Genomic DNA, 14,661 nt, shown 5'->3' with positions numbered 1-14,661 from the left:
CCTACGCAGTAAGAGATTTCTGCACCACCAACACCATTTTTATATTCTTTACAACATAACGGCATACGATAAATCTATCTTGCTAATTATACATCCAGCTTGTTATAAGTCCCATAAAAAACACGAGCAGCTGGAAAAGTCATGAGGTGATGTCAAATCATATTCCTGGTCTCTAAACAGAAACAGAAATATTTTCCAGGCGCTGTGAGTCTCATGGTTCCTACCCAGGCGTGGAAGCGGCTGCCAACGGGTCGCTCACCTTGGATGAGATGACAGCTCGCCAGTGCTCTGAAGCTCCGCCCTTCTGCCCCCACCTGTCTCCCTGAAGAGACGGCAGATGTCTGGAGCATCCACATGTGGTTTGTTGGGAAGCCCTCGGGATGAGTGCAAACAATCGGCAGGGTTTGGGTTTTAGCAGTTGGGTTCACTTTTGCATTATTCAGGTGGTTTCAATATTTCTTCCATTCACCACCGATCAGCCCATTGCGTTTGCCCAGAATTCTAACTGGATGGCTCCCCAACATAATTTGTCTGATAATACATTTGCAAAGCTGTTGCTAAGGTCCATGCTGGAGCTGACAAAATGCCTCCCCCGTCTCAGAAAAATGAAAGGAAAATTAAGTTCATCTGCTGGAGACACTAAGATAAACAACAGAGAAGAAGAAAAAGACTCTAAGATTTTAGCTAGGATTACTGGTTTTGGCTGCAGCGTACCCTAGTACTCTTAAGAGAAAGCCAACAACTGTGAACTTATAGTCTATTAAATGGATGTCGAACGCTTCATGTGTTAGAAGAAAAAGCTTGGGAGACAATAAAAGAGGAAACTAATTAAATTTTCACATGTCAAGAGAAAATTCCATAGGTGTTCTCAAACCCTTGTGGGCCCAAAGGAGCAGCTTTTGTTGGAGAAGCCGCCTCATAAACTGCCCCCACAATTCCCAGGACAAATCAGCTGGACAGATGGTCATGATGGGGAAAAAAAGGAAGACAAATGGATTCTTACCTTCCCGTATCTGGATGCAAAAGTCCCCGTGAGTAAGGAGTGAAAAATAATTATTGTCTCATCCAAGTCCCACACGAACACACGCTGTGATGAAAGAGGGGAGAGAATGGAGACAAACGGATTTGCTTGCATCTGACTTAACGTCTGCAGAAATTATTCCCCAGAGGAAAAAGCAAGCTCGAAAAACATTATCTTTAAGTTATAAAACATGTGACTCACTGATGCGTCCTTGCGTCCCCATCCAACCTCAGCTGTGTAAAGTATATGCTTATGGCTAAGTTTTGGGCTCCTATCAACCCAACAGATTCCAGAACCAAAAGGCCTGTTTTTGCCTTCCACATAAAAGCTCAAAAAAAAGGAGGGCTTCGGTCCAAAATCAGCAATAAAAATTATAAAACTCATTTGACAAAATGAAATACGACCATTGTACCTTCACAGCTCACCGTGAGTCTCTTGACCGTTGCTGTTTTTAGCAATGCTGGTGGTTACTCCATAATGCTACATAACATACTTAGACCTTTACTTATCGATGAGCCAACATTAAACAATACCTTTTGACTTGGCAATCTGAAAGATTTGGGTTTAGCTCATGATAATCTCCACCATTTCTCTAGAACTTTATATTTTTCACACATGCGAACCCTTCTATTTCTAATTCCATCAGCTGTGGACATTCTCCCTTGGCTAAAGCCGTAAATCTGATATGGAAGATTCGATATCTTCCCTTATCTCCTCCCCTCTCTAATATTTATCAGCTTTAGCTTTACCTTTGCATTGTCAGTGTGGATAAACTGGTTTGTATATTTGGTTTTATAACTATACTTAAGCCTTCTGTGCTCTGTCTACATGTTGATTTGAAAAGTTGGTAACCACTAAAGAGCACTTACATCTTGTGATAAATGTTCACTGCAGAGCCAAGTAATATGCTATAATTCCACTTCCTTCCCTATGTGCCCAATGTCCTAATCCCAGGGCCATTTTAAAGAGACTGTTCTCACCATCAAAGTCATATGCATTCTCCTTTCCTGCATTCCATCCCGATTAAAATCATGCCACATCTCAGTCTGTTCAGATAGGAATCGTGCCTGTTTGGTTTAACTTTTGTTTTTTGCTGGAATTTATTAGTTGCTTAAATAATTTTTTTTGTTTCCGATAACGTGCCTTCATTAGAATCGCAAATTCAGCCACGCTTTCTGTATCAAAGATGTCCATCCTTGGTGATGGAATGCTCCAATGTCGACTGGATCAGCTTTAGGCCTGCTGCATAGCGAGCATTCTGAGATTTCTCTTTACCGTTATTTCTGGGTCAGCTCCACTGCTTCCTGGATCCCGAATCTCTTCTTGATTTTCTTCCTTGTTTTGCATGAATATATCCTTAAGCTGCTTCTTCTCAAAGGGTGCATGGAAAAGAATCTTACTGAATTTTTACATATCTAGTGATATCTTCATTTTGCTTCACAGTTCCTGTGGGTGCAGAATTCCATCTGGAATATGAACGTCCTTTAGATCTTTGAAAGAATTCCTTCATTATCTTGTGGCATCCGGCATGATCGAGAAGTCTGACGTTTAGCGTGTCGTCAGTCCTTTGTAGGTTTTATTTTTTTTCTCTCTAGGATTTTTTTTAGGATCTTTCTTTATACCTGGTACCCTCAAATTCCATGAGGATATACCCAGGTGTGGTCTTTCTTCATTCATACTGTTGCTGTACTTAAGCATTTTCAGTCTTAGCTCTTCAAATAATTTCCTCCTATCTTTTCCACTGTTCTCTCTTTCTGGAATTTCTAATAGTCAAATTAGGCCTTCTGGATTGATATTACTTATCTTTAAAAATATATTTTCTATAATATTGTCTTTTTCATCTATGTTCTGAGAGATTTCTTAAACTTTCTCTTCCATTTTTGATTCTTGCTGTTGTTTTAAAATTTATATTAACTCTGTCTCTGAGTGTTCCTTTTCCAATAGCTGACACTTCTTATTTAATAAATGTAATATCTCCTTAAATCTTTATAGAACAATCAGAATTTTAAAAAGTTATTTTCTGTTTCTTAAATTACCTTTCTTGACGTTTATCCAACATATTTATCCTATCTTTTAATACTGCCGGTCGTCCTCATTTTTCTGGTGATCATTATTTTTAACAACGAAGGCCCTGACTGATCATTTGTGCAGCTGGTCTTGGGCGGGGAAGGGGGGAGGGCGGGGCAAATGTACCTACTCAGTGTGACCCTCCACTGGTGCCTCTGACACCTCCCTGGAGCTCAGGGGCTGTATTTACCCATCAGCATTTGCCATGCCTTTAAAATTAAAGGGAAGGGTGGTATCAAAACGAAAAAGGTTGATTAGAGCAGGAGTTTTCAAACAATGAGCAGACCTGAGTATAATTTTGTGAGTTTTTGGTCTGGTAGTTATATTGATGGCTATGCATGTGCTGGGTCATGATACTCAGTATAGACCCTATGGATCATGTTTAAAAACCACTGTATTTGAGGAAGGTGTCTGGGGTTTAAATATGCTAAATCCTAATTTATCTAAATTAACTAGATCCATTAAACTTAGATATTTTAGTAAGAGAATTTTTAAAAATCCACAAATATTTTCAAATTTAACGTAGGTTCAATTAATTTACCTATGACATCCCCTCTGAAGAAAATCAGTCCCCTTTCTCCACTAGCCCACCAGTCTATTCCCCTGCCCTAGAGCCTTAGTGGAAGTTCCTGGTGGCCATTCTGCAGGTGACCTACTCCCTAGCCCACTGGGTTTGGGCCAGGGTGGGCCCCTAACTCTATCTGGGTCAGAGGCCTTTTCCTGGGAACTTAAAATTGGGGCCTAGAAAGAAATACATTGCCTTTGGGTTTTGTTGGTAGCCACATGTTCTGAAGTGCAGAGAAGGCCAGTCTTCAGAGAGAAAGAGAGAGGAACAAAGGGGTGAGAAATGGAAAGACGACACTTTTAGGAGACCTGGTTTCAGTCAGAAGCAGAACGAGGGGCCTGGAGGAGAGCCATCGGAAAGCCAGCGTTGCTTGCAGATTCTAGCATCTTCGTTGTGGCATGTGGGGGGAGAGGTGTAAATGCATTTCCTTGCCCTGTTACCCCTGGAGTGTCTTGCTGACACTCCACTCTACCCCTGACCTTGGGTTCTAAGAGACTCTCTGCATCCTTAAAATGAGTTCAGCTTTCTCACTTAGGTTAGCTCAAGTTGGTTTCTGGCACCTGCAGCCGAGGGAGTTTAACTAATATACACTCAGAATTTTCCTCCTTTCCACTTCTTTATATAATTTCTCTCTCGTGGGCACCATTAGCAAAACTGCCGAAGACTTAAGAGGTGCGATCTGTGCGAACCCTCCATGCTGACATTAAGCACAGAAGTGAAACACGGCTCACACCTTTTCGACTGTGCTTGCCCAGCGGTACTTACTCTGGAAATCAAGAAGTAGATGTTTCCAGAATAGTATCACCCCATAATCTCTGACTTCCATGCCACCCCCCACCTCCTTCTCGGTTTAATGGAAAAATGGCTCTCTGCCCCCACTGTCCCCTAACAAGAGCAGAAACCATGTTCGGTGACCAAATAATTTTTTTTTTTTTAAATACTGAAATATGTGTTGCTCTCCATGATTTCTATAGCTCTGAACTTCAAACTGGAAAATCCTCAGAAATATGGGAGGGCAGAAAGGACAACTGAGGTTAATAAATATTCTTTTTGCCTTTTCCTGATGGGATTGTGTGAAGTCTCCTCAATTTTGGAAGGTGGGGCCTTTAAGAATCAGAGGAAAAGCAAGAACAGAATCCCCTGGACCGAGAATAGTTCCATAAGCAGTAGGAACACTTGTTCTGTTGCAGGTTCCTATGGTGGTCAAGCTCTCAGAGGAGATGCCTGCTGGAGGGTGACCAGACATGGGAGACAAGCATGATGTTCAAATTCTTTAACACCTGGGATGACTGACTGGAACAGACATCAGCCATAAACAACTGTGAAAGTCCTACTAGTCAACACTGGTTAAGTAATTCGGCCCTACCAGTGAATACTGGCTAAGAAGCAAACGTCCTGGTGGTGGGCATTTGTTGTTTGTGTCTCCAGCATCCACTCCCTTCTGATAAGAGCACCTGGTTTTCTTTTCCCATTGTGTACTGTCTTTGTGGGACTGGCAATTGTGAGCAAGCATAAGACCCAAGCCAGGTCAATGGGATGCTGTCTCCTTGAAATCGACATCTACTGAAGTGGCACTAGAATTTCAAATGGCTCACTCTCTGGCAGAGGCTGGCACCCAGAAGGTTCCCTGGATTCCTTGGCAAGGCCTTTGTTACTGTTACTGGTTTTACGACTTCCTCTCAGTAAATTCCGTTTGGCTTAAGTAACCAGAACTGGTTTCTGTTGCTTGCAATCAAAGGATTGTAGTTAATACTCCAAGATTCTTGTCCTCAACAAGGATTTCTATGCCTGATGTATGGCACGGAAACCCCAGAGAATGGCCGGACGTTCACTGACCACTGTGGGCAGACAGTGAGGAAGGTGGCAGTGACGAAGCAAGCCACACTAGACATTAGTGCTTCTTGTTTTTTCTGACACCACTCAAGCCCTGAGATTCTCATACAATTCTGGGAGGGGAGGTGCTTCAGTAATGAGATAGAATTTCCTACCACCCAGATGGGATGGAGACCCAGAGTCAAAATTACCTTGATTTTAAGGAAATGATGAAAATGATATTTCTTAGCATTTGTGGGCTAAGCTTTGTAACTGCTACAGATATTGGACAGGATTATGAATAGGGATGTGATGATGCAGCATTTGGATTTCTTGGCACTGACACTAGCTTTGAAATACTATACACATATCCACAGCACACTCAAGCCAGCAAGTGACTGCCTTTTGCAAAGAAGTACGAACTAGTGCACATGTCCATTTTTCTCCCTTGATAGATAACAGTTGCTCCTATCTGTTTTTTGGGCATTCCTCTGGCCTCTGTCCTCACTAAAACCCTCCCCCTTCTCTCATGCGTGCTGTTCTTTTTTGTTTGCTTGTCTGGGAAAATGTCAGTGCCTGACCAATAATCCTATACTTCCCTTATTACAATAAAGATTGGGGCATCCCTTAGACCAGCCATTCTCAGCCTGGACCATACTCTGAAATCACCTGGGGAATTTAAAAATATTGATGCTTGGGTCCCACCCTCAGGGAATCTGATTTAAATGATGTGGGGAGCAGCTTGAGAATGAAGATTTCTCAAAGCTCCCCAGGAGATTCTAAGGTACAGCCCCAGTCGAAAACCACTGTGTGAGAAACTCAGAATCACAGGAACCATGCACACTCATCTGAGCCAGCCTCCCGTCTCCAGGTAGATAAACATCTCTGCCACATTAGAATCACTAGGGGAACTTGTAGAACTCCCCCTCGCCGTGTTTTAATTTAATTTATTTTAATCTCTCGAGGGTGAGGCCTGGGCGTTTTAAAAAGCATCCCAGGTGATTCTAATACGTAGCCAGGGTTAAGAACCACTCTGACCCAGCTGGGAAGGTCCACTGCCCATTGTCTTCTTTACTGGGGGATCTCAAAGTGTGGTCCCCAAATCAGCGGCATCTGGGAACTTGTTAGAGATGCAAATTCTCAGATCTGCTGAACTGGAAACTCTGGAGGTGGGGCCCCGGCTGTCTGGGTTTTCATAACCCTCAGATGATTCTGCTGCTGCTACTGTGTTTGAGAACCACTGTTCTTTGTCATTTCCACAGTCACTTTTCCTAGGCTGCCTGTCAACAGTGCATCCATATGGCCAACCTGATTCCTCCCTATTGTCCCTCAAGTGTTCTCTTCCGTTACTGTGCTTTGTGAGGACAGAGGGCCATTCTCCCCCATGTACTTGGACAGACTCTGTCCCCGTCCCCCTCCCGTTCTGGCCACAGATGGAGAGGACATTCACCAAGACAAACAGAGGCGGCTGGCGTTACCTCGATCTCGTTGTCCCCTGCTGGGGAGGGGTCACTGCTCCGCTTAGACCGTCCTCGGAGCTTCCCGTCAGAGGCCCTGTGTGGCCTGTCCGTATCTCCCTCTTTTGCCGGAGTGGAAGGTCCATTGTGTGTGTTATAGTCCCCTGGTGGAGGAAGGGGCATGGTGGGCATGTCAGAAGCTTTGTTGAGCATCTCCTCCCAGGAAACGTCACACCAGAACCACCTAATGCCAAAGTGGAAGGTCCCAAAGGCAGCCTCGAAGGCAAAGATCATGCAGAATCAAAATCGCTCTTGATGGTCCCTTAAGTCGTTCATTCACAATCATTCATTCATCCAATAAAGATTTATTTAGTAGGAATAGTTCCAAGTACTGGTTCTCATAGCACCTAAATTCTAGAGGGAGGAGAGACATTAGACAAATAAGGAAATAAATAATACACCAGGTAGGGACATGTGTTATAGAGAATCACATGGTGGGGGAACAGAGAGTGCTGGGAGGTCACTGACTTATATGGGGCTAGTTGGGGAAGGCCTCACGGATAAGGGGACATTTGAGCAGCGATCTGAGAAAAGTGAGGGTGGGGCCGCTGGGGGAGCTCTACAGTGAGCAGAGTTTTGTGTTTGTAACCCTTTACATATCCTAAGCCTGAGCATCCCTAGACCAACAGAGGAAGAAAATAAATATTTACATGTAGCTGGGCTTCAAACTCTTCTGCCATTAAGAGACTTGCTCCATTCTCTATTAAAAGCAAGTCTTTTAAGCTTTACTTGTTAAGAGATATATCCATTTGAGAATTAAATGAAGTTATATACTCAAAAGCATCCAGCACAGGGTTGGCAATAAAGAGGTGTGAGTAAATGACTTGAATTGAGTTCTGGCTCAACTAGACCCACATACACACGAAGATCAGTGAAAAGGTGCAGGGCAGAGGGCGGGCACCTGCCGCCTCTGATTGAGATGGTGTTTCTGGACACGGGGTGCCGAGAGGATGCCAAGCTCGTGCCCTTGGACAATGGTCCAAAGGCCCTGAACAAGTGAGCGGCATCCTCCTGGGACTCAGGTCCTAAAGTCAGCATCCAAGTTGTGTTGTTTTTCAAGCACAGAAGTTTTAAAGATAGGCTTTTTATTAGACTTTATTATCTTTAACTCATAAGGGAACTGAGGCTTAGTGGGCTGACGGAAGTGACAGAACTATAAACCAGCGTGGAAACAGGACATCCTCTCCCACCTTCTCAGTTTACAGCTGCTTGTTTAGCTCCCAAATGTATTCTGTAGACTCCATCTCTCCTTCCATAATCACCAGTTCTTGGATCATCAGGGGGAAATGCTTTTGTTTAAAAATACTTGGCAGTGGACTGAGTATTTTTCCCTACCCGGGAAGGACTATTTCCCTCTGAAACCCAGAGGACTGAACTTTGTTTATTTAATATTTATAAAACTTCTTAACAGACTAAGGACATACTAAGAAAAGATGTGATTTTGACTTGTCGGGACTGCTGGGTCATCTCCAACTCCCCATCATTCTCAGGGTACAGCATTAGAGATTCCCAAACACTGATCTAGCAAAGACTTCCTTCTGGAGGATGAGGAATAGGCAGTAAATAAAATCGCAGATGCTTATGAGTCATGTAAATAAGGTTTATCCTGATTCACTTGGTTGTTCTAAGGTTATGGAACCTTGGAAAACATTTGTAGACCCCATTAAAATCCAGGCAAATATTATTAAAAAGAGGGAGAAACACCAGGTATTTAGAAATATCTAAATAAGGTATATGGGAAGCCAATTTATTAGGGGTGCCAAAAAAGCAACACTTTTCCCAACCTTATATAATCTTGAGAATGAAGGGTCAAAGTTCAAGGTCACAGTTCAAGGTCACAAGCTAGAGCAATTTATGTAAATTTATGTAAATTTATGTAAATCTTTCTTGGAGTTATTTTACTCTTTTTCTTTCTCCTCTTTTATGTTTTTACTTATTTTAACAGCTTTATTGAGGTGTAATTGACATATAATAAGCCATATATATATAGAGTGCACAATTTAAGTTTTGACATATGTATAACTCTATGAAACAATCACCATATCAAGATAATGAACAAACCCAGCACCTTCAAGAGTTCCCTTATGATCCTATTGTAATTTCTTCCTCCTGCTCCCCTCCCAGGCAACCACGGATCTGCTTTCTTTCACTATAAGTTATTTTGCATTTTAGAGTTTTGAACAAATGGAGTTATGCAGTATACATATACATGGCTTCTTTCAGCCAGCATAATTGTTTCGAGGTTTAATCCATGTTGTTATGTGTATAGATAGTTCACTCATCTGTGTTGCTGAGTACAGTTCTATTGTATGGATATACCACAATTTGTTAATCTGTTCATCCGAGGATGGACATTTTGGGTTGATTCTAGTTTTTGACTGGAATAAAGCTGCTATGAATATTCACATATCAGTCTTTACGTGGACGTAAGCTTTCTTTTTTACAAGTATGATTATTAGGTCGTATGGTAGAGTCTGTGTTTTACTTTTTAAGAAAATGGTTAAATTGTTTTCCAAAGTGGTTGTACCATTTCACATTCCTACCAGCCGGGCAAGAGAATTCTAGTTGCTCCACATCCTTGCCAATATCTGGCATGCTCATTCTTTGTGATTATAGCCATTCTAGGAGGTATGTAGTGGTATCTCATTGTGGATTTAATTTGCATTTCTCTAATAACTAATGATCAGCATCTTAATCATGTGCTTTTTTGCCATCAGTGTACCTTCTTTGATAAAGTGTCTGTTTAAATATTTTGCTCATTTCTTTATTGGGTTGTTTTCTTATTCTTGGATTTTGAGAGTCCCTTATGCATTGTGGGTACATGTATGTAATGGTTAATTTTCTATGTCAAGTTGACTGGGCTAAGGGATGCCCCAATAGCCGGTAATACATCATTTCTGGGTGTGCCTGTGAGAGTGTTTCTAGAAGAGATTAGCATTTGAATCAGTGGACTGAGTAGAGAAGGTGGTCCTCCCCAGTGTGGTGGACATCATCCATGCCATTAAGGGTCCAAATAGAACAGAAAGGCAGAGGAAGGGCGAATTCGCTCTCTACTCGAGTTGGTACATCCATCTTCTCCTGCCCTTAGACATTGGAGCTCTTGGTTCTCGGGCCTTTTGACTTGGACCAAATGACACTATTGGCTTTTCTTGTTCTCCAGCTTGCAGAAGGCCGATCGTGGGCTTCTTAGCCTCCATAATCACATGATCAATTATTATTATAATTGGATCTCTCTTCCACTACACTGGCTCTGTTTCTGGATAACTCTGACTAAATAAAGATATATGCTTTGCAATATTTTCTCCCAGACTGTGGCTTGTCTTTTTATTCTCCTCACAATGTTGTTTGAAGAGCAAAAGTTTGAAATTTTTATGAAGTTCAGTTTATATCATTATTTTTCTTTTTGGATCATGCTTTTGGTGTTATATATGAGAACTCTTTGCTTAACTCAAAGTCACAAAGATTTTCTCCTGTTTTTTTTTTTTTTTAAAGATTTATAGTCTCATATTTAGGTCTACGATCTATTTTGTGTTAATATTTATATGTCATGTGAGGTATGGATTAAAGTGCGATTTTTCTGAACATAGATATCCACTTGTTCCAGCATCTTTTGTTGAGAAGATCATCCTTTCTCCATTGAACTGCCTTTGAACTTTTGTCAAAAATCAGTTGTTCTGGGTGGAAGGGCAGAGGGGAAATAAAGAATGAAGCATCAAAAAAAGCAATCGTCCGTACACACGTGGATTTATTTCTGAACTCTCTATTCTGGTCCATTGATCTACTTGTCTGTCTGTATGGCAGTAGCATACTGTCTTGATTACTCTGGCTTTGCAATAAGTCTTAAAATCAGGCACTGTTAGCCTCCCAACTTTGTTCCTCTATATCTGAGCTGTTGAGGCCATTCTAGGACCTTTGTATTTCCATAGGAAGTTCAGAATCAGCTTGCCAATTTCTGCAGAAAAGACTGGGATGTTGACAGAGATTGCATTAAATCTATAAATCCATTTGTGGAGAATTGATGTCTTACCAATATTAAGTCTTCTGATCTATGAGTGAGGTATATATCTCTTTGTTCATTAAAATCTTTAACTTCTCTAAGTAATGTTTTATAGTTTTAAGTGTACACACCTTGCACATCTTTTATCAGATTTATCCCCAAATATTAAATATTTGTTGACATTACTGTAAATGGCATTTAAAAATATTCAATTTTTTGTTGTTTGTTATTAGTATATGGAAATACTATTGATTTTTATATCTTACCTAGTACTCTGCAGTGTTGCTAAATTCAACTTTTTAGTTCTAGTTGCTTTTTTGTAGATTCTATCTGATTTTCTACAACGGTGATTGTGTCATTTTACTTACTTTATGAAATTTTGCTTATTTGCCAATATAGATGCCTTTATTTTTCTTGTCTTATGTCTAGAACCTCCAGAACATGTTGGAGGGAAGTGGTAAAACGGACTTCCTTGTGTTGTTTCTGATTTTTTGTCGCTATCCTATTTTAGTTGGTTTGGGCTGCTATAACAAAAATATCATAGATTGGATGGCTTAAACAAGAGATTTATTTCTCACAATTCTGGAGGCTGGGAAGTCCAAGATCAAGGCATTGGCCAATTTAGTTCCTAGTGAGAGTCCTCTTCCTGGTTTGCAGGTGGACGCATTCAGGCTGTACCCACACACGAGTGCACAAATCTCCATATATGGAGATTTATTAAAGGAATTGGCTCACATGGTTATAGAGGCTGAGAAATCCCACAATCTGCCATCTGCAAGCCATCTGTAGAATGAGGAAAAGGTGTGGTATAATTCAGCCTGAGTTCAAGAGCCTGAGAAACAAGAGCCCTGATGTCTGAGGTCAGGGGAAGATCGATGGATGTCCCAGCTCTTCAAGAGAGCAAAACTGCCCTTCCTCTGCCGTTTTGTTCCAATGTGGGCCCTGGATGGATTGGATGATGCCGGCCCACACTGGGGAGGGCTATCTTCTCCACTCGGTCCACCAATTCAAATGCTAATCTCTTCTGGAGACACCCTCACGGACACCCAGAATTAATGTTTTACCAGCGACTGGGGCATCCTTTAGCCCAGTCGAGCTGACACACAAAATTAACTATCACTCATGGGTTATTACAACTGTATTCTTTAGCTTTCAAATATTTGGTAGTTTTCCAAAAATCTTTCCATTATTTATTTCTAATTTAATTCTGTTTTCAGAGAACATTATTTGTATGACTCGGATCCTTTTAAATGTAATGAAACTTGATTTAAGGCCCAGAATATGTCTATTTTGGTAAATGTCTCATATGTACTTGAAAAAAAGAATGTATTTTGCTGTTGTTGAGTGGAATGGATTAAAGACTGTCTATTACATCTCATCTTTTCTTTTAACTCTAGTTCTCTCCCCGGAGAAAATGTTAACAGTTGCTTTTAAATCCTTCCGGAAATTTCCTATGCAAATATGGGTATTAAACTATACTTACACTTAAAAAAAAACAAAACCCAGGATCCTAATATACATGTAGTCCTCCTGTGCCTTGCTTTTTTTCACAATCACTCAAAGAGAGATCCATATTAGATACACCTAGCTTATTCTTTTTTAATAGATGTGTAGTGTGCCACTGGTGGATGCATTATAATTTACTTAACCTGACTCCTGTTAATGGATATTCAAGTTGTTTCCAGTCTTTTGCTATGATGCTATTTCAATAAATCATCTTTTTTGCTTAAATCTTTGTATCTATGTGGGAATTTTTATCTTTAGCATAAATCCTAGAAGCAGAAAAATTGGGTTAAAGAGTACATGCATTTTTAATTTGTTAGATACTGTCAATCTGCATGGAAGAGCCTTCCGAGTTTCTTTTTGAGAGATTAAAAAAATATTTTCTCATTCTATTTACTGAGGGAGACCATTTAAGAAGTTTAAAAAAATCCCCCAACTTTTTTTAGGATAATTTGTATCATACTTAAAAATATTAAAGAAAAAAGTTCTTAAGCAACCACTACTAACTGTCCTTTCTCCTGAGTAACGTCAGATGTTCAGATTCTGCCCTCTATGTCAGCAAGTTGTCCTGCAATCATCTGCAAATTGTTGGGGCTTTATATGACTGCTAATTTGCAGTCAATGCAGACTGCACTGAGGAGGTGGGGCTGAGGGTCTAGGAGGGAGAAGAGCATTAGGCAATGCAAAGAGTGAGCCTGATCTGTCGGCAATATGTAAACCTCTTGAGCCTCTGGGATTTGGAACCAACCACTCAAGGACATCCTGGATAATTTCAAAAGTGGAGGTTTTATGGGAAATTTTAAGAGAGGGCATGAGTATGAGCGTTTGTGTGTTTGTGTGTGCGTGTACATACACACACAAATGCATACATACCCTTCCTTTACAAAGAACACTGAGGAAAAGAGGCAAGAAACTTCAGTAAGAACTGACAATTATTTATGTCATTAGATTTTATGTGAGCTTGTTAGATATACAGTAAAAACCATCTCAACCACTTATCATTGAACCTTAGATAAATGAAGAATGGGAGGAAACAATAAAGAAAAATTTCAGAGAAACACAAGGGGCCTTTATGTTTGCTCCTGATGGGGAACAAAAATGATCTCCTCACATAACCCAAATTCTTGTGAAGTGAGTCTTGGGGATCCAGTTTGCCACTGAATTACAGATGGATGGGGCATGTATTGAAGGTTTTCTGCTTATATTTCCTTTCTGAACCCAGATGGGGGAGGCCACCTTTTAAAAAAGCAGGATGGTCAAAGATACTTCAGGATTATGACAAAGAAAAGTTTGTTAAATTCCACACCCTTCAAAGAAAACAATTTGGAAATTATTACATATGCATTCCTTAAGTAGTCTGTGGTGAGATAGCACACTGACAAAAATCAATGCTCAAGCCCTAAACTGCCTCAAAAGTTGACTAAAAAGGCTTGGTCATGTTGTCTCCATGTATCACCAAACCAGGGACAACTAACACCCCCAGGAAAGGAAAACACGAGGGCTAAAAGCAACACCTACACCAAGAACTCCAGGAACAAAACAGGTGGGTCTTCACTATTGTTCTGTTTCTAACCATCAAGCAATTAATATTTACTGAATGAATGTCCACACACCATCGTGCTAGCTTAGCTTCTACAGAGCAACAAGACATCGGTAGGTTTCAGGAAACAAAGAAAGGATCATAACACGATGATATTTCTTTTCACTTGGACATTCTAATTTATTGCTATTCTGTCATTTAATGTTGATAAATTCCAAACTGTCTCCTAAAAGAGAAGACACGTGCATAGAAGCTTGTGGAATGAATGAATAAATCCACAGGCCAGTGACTTGGTTGCACAGGGATGTGCATCCCCAAGGGGCCAAGATGTGGACTCCCCCACATGTTGCTCATAATCTAGATGGGTTCTATAGGTTGAAATTAGAATTTTTCGGTAAATATTTTTGACTTTTAAACATGGGTGCAATTAAACACACACACACACACGCGCGCACACACACACAGACACACACACACACACCACAATATATCTCCGGGCTATATTTAGCCCTTGGGTGACTAGTTCATTATAGTTGGGACCTACGTCCAGTCTGTCTTTCTCATAAGAGCTCAGACCACAGCCAGGAATGACCATGCGACGGAGACTGTACGTACCTGCAAGTGACTCAGAACTATGGT

At 40.8% G+C, this 14,661-nt stretch overlaps 1 protein-coding gene across 1 annotated transcript in view; it reads right to left on the bottom strand.

Annotated features, from left to right (window-relative positions):
• The window catches only part of EYA2 (EYA transcriptional coactivator and phosphatase 2), a 144,530-nt gene that overhangs the window by 66,319 nt on the left and 63,550 nt on the right, over window positions 1–14,661 (bottom strand). The window contains exons 6-7 of the mRNA XM_025039735.1: window positions 6,944–7,198; window positions 1,004–1,087 (exon numbers count right to left, since the gene is read on the bottom strand). Of these exons, the coding sequence (XP_024895503.1) occupies window positions 1,004–1,087; window positions 6,944–7,198 (339 nt within the window). The remainder of the gene's footprint in view (window positions 1–1,003; window positions 1,088–6,943; window positions 7,199–14,661) is intronic.

Source organism: Pteropus alecto, unplaced genomic scaffold (assembly GCF_000325575.1).
Source record: "Pteropus alecto unplaced genomic scaffold, ASM32557v1 scaffold45, whole genome shotgun sequence".
In the NCBI taxonomy this organism is placed as follows: Eukaryota; Metazoa; Chordata; class Mammalia; order Chiroptera; family Pteropodidae; genus Pteropus; species Pteropus alecto.
This window is presented reverse-complemented; position numbering and strand designations above follow the sequence as displayed.